The sequence below is a fragment of the Cystoisospora suis genome (assembly GCF_002600585.1).
Source record: "Cystoisospora suis strain Wien I chromosome Unknown contig_2877, whole genome shotgun sequence".
Classification (NCBI taxonomy): domain Eukaryota; phylum Apicomplexa; class Conoidasida; order Eucoccidiorida; family Sarcocystidae; genus Cystoisospora; species Cystoisospora suis.
This window is the reverse complement of record NW_027155673.1, coordinates 14,474-16,234: the sequence shown is the minus strand read 5'-3', so window position 1 is coordinate 16,234 and position 1,761 is coordinate 14,474. Positions and strand designations below refer to the sequence as shown.

General features: G+C 39.7%; 1 protein-coding gene across 1 annotated transcript in view; it reads right to left on the bottom strand.

Moving 5' to 3' along the window:
* The window catches only part of CSUI_005856 (myosin h), an 11,571-nt gene that overhangs the window by 3,513 nt on the left and 6,297 nt on the right, over positions 1-1,761 (bottom strand). Inside the window, exons 5-6 of the mRNA XM_068066024.1 lie at positions 815-922; positions 248-326 (exon numbers count right to left, since the gene is read on the bottom strand). Coding sequence (XP_067922000.1) covers positions 248-326; positions 815-922 — 187 coding nt within the window. The remainder of the gene's footprint in view (positions 1-247; positions 327-814; positions 923-1,761) is intronic.

Here is a 1,761-nt window from a genome sequence, read left to right as displayed (position 1 = left end):
AGAAAGAGTGAGAGAGAAAGACAGACAGACAGACAGAAAAGAGAAAAGAAAGAGTAGGGAGTTTCACGATTCCAAAGAGCTTTAGAGGAAGACATCGATTCAACTATCTAGCTATCTATCTATACGTACAGACACGTGCAGATATTTCTACACACCCTTTTCTATATGATTGATGGATACGACGGAGGTATGAAAAAGGAAGAGAGAAAAAGGAAGAGGAGACGAGAGAAAGAGAGAGATAGCTTACCTCATTGAGAGCAGCGGTATCTGCTCCAAGGAGGGCTGCGATGTTGTGGAAATCTCCCTCGTTCATTAGCTTCGCAGCTCTACGAAGTCCCAGTGAGAAGCAAATGAGAAGAAAAAGAAAAAGAAAAAGAAAATTGACAGACTTCAGCCATGAAGGGACAAAGCCATAGGGAGAAAGAGACACAGAAAAAGAGAGAGACGGAGAGACAGAAGGACATAGATGCACGGAAGATAGATTGGAGGTAGATAGATAGCGGATCTTTTAAAGAAAGAAGAATAGAACTTCAGGATAAAGAATAGAAACATGGAGAAGAAGAGGAAGGGAAGGGAAAAGACCATGAAAGAAGATGCATGCACTTCACAAGTTTCTCTAGCCAGCAGCCTCTTCCCCTAATACCCCCAACATCGCCTTACACACATCTCGCCTCACCGACACACAGACAGAAAGAGAGACAGAAAGAAAGAAAGAGAGAAAGAGAAAAAGGAAGAGAGAAAGAGAAAGAGAAAGAGATAAGAAGAGGAGAAGAAGAGGGAGAGGGAGAAGGCAGAGTTTGTGTGTTTATCTTACTTGTCTGTGCCCATAGCCTGAGTATTTTGGTATTTTATATTGCCAGCTAGCAAGACAGCGGAGAGACACTTGAAGTAATCCAACTCCTCCTCAGGCGAATACAACAGCCTATAGCACACACACATTCACATAAACATACATATATAAATATATACATATATACATATATACATATATATATATATGTATATACACCAACATACGTATGTGAGAGAGGGATGAATGAAGTGGATCTCTATACACTGTGATGCATAGGAGCATAGAGGTATCAGGTATATACCCTGTATGCATGCGCATAGACATACATATCTCTACAGTACCTACACATACAAGGCTACGGCAACCTTCATATCACTGCTGTCTCTGAAGAAAGCAGAGGAGGGCGGGAGGGAGTGTATACAAGACACACAGACACATATATATACATATAGATATACATATATATATATTTTATACAAGTGTGTATGTGGACAGGGAGAACAGAGGTGTTATGGGGGGGGAATGATGAGAGGGAAAGTGTGAAGAAGAACATGCGTGAGAGATGAGGAATCTAGAAAGAGATATATAGAAATACCACTGCACACAAACATATAGACCTAGATTACATGTGATATATATATATATATGTATAGGTATATATAGGTATGGATTCACTTGAAAAGAAGAGAGAGATGGGAGGGGGGAGCAACGCCTCGAGGTTTGTCATCTATCTATCCATCTATGATCTAACTATCCTTCTTCCACCTCTGCACATAGATAGATCTATACATGTATCTATGTCTATCTATTCACCTCTGTCTACAGCCATCCACTCCTGACTCGGAATAAGGATATACACACATACATCCATCTACATATGTGACCATCTATCTATCTATCATTAATCTATCTATCTCTAATCTATCTATCTCTAATCTATCTATCTCTAATCTATCTTTAATCTACCT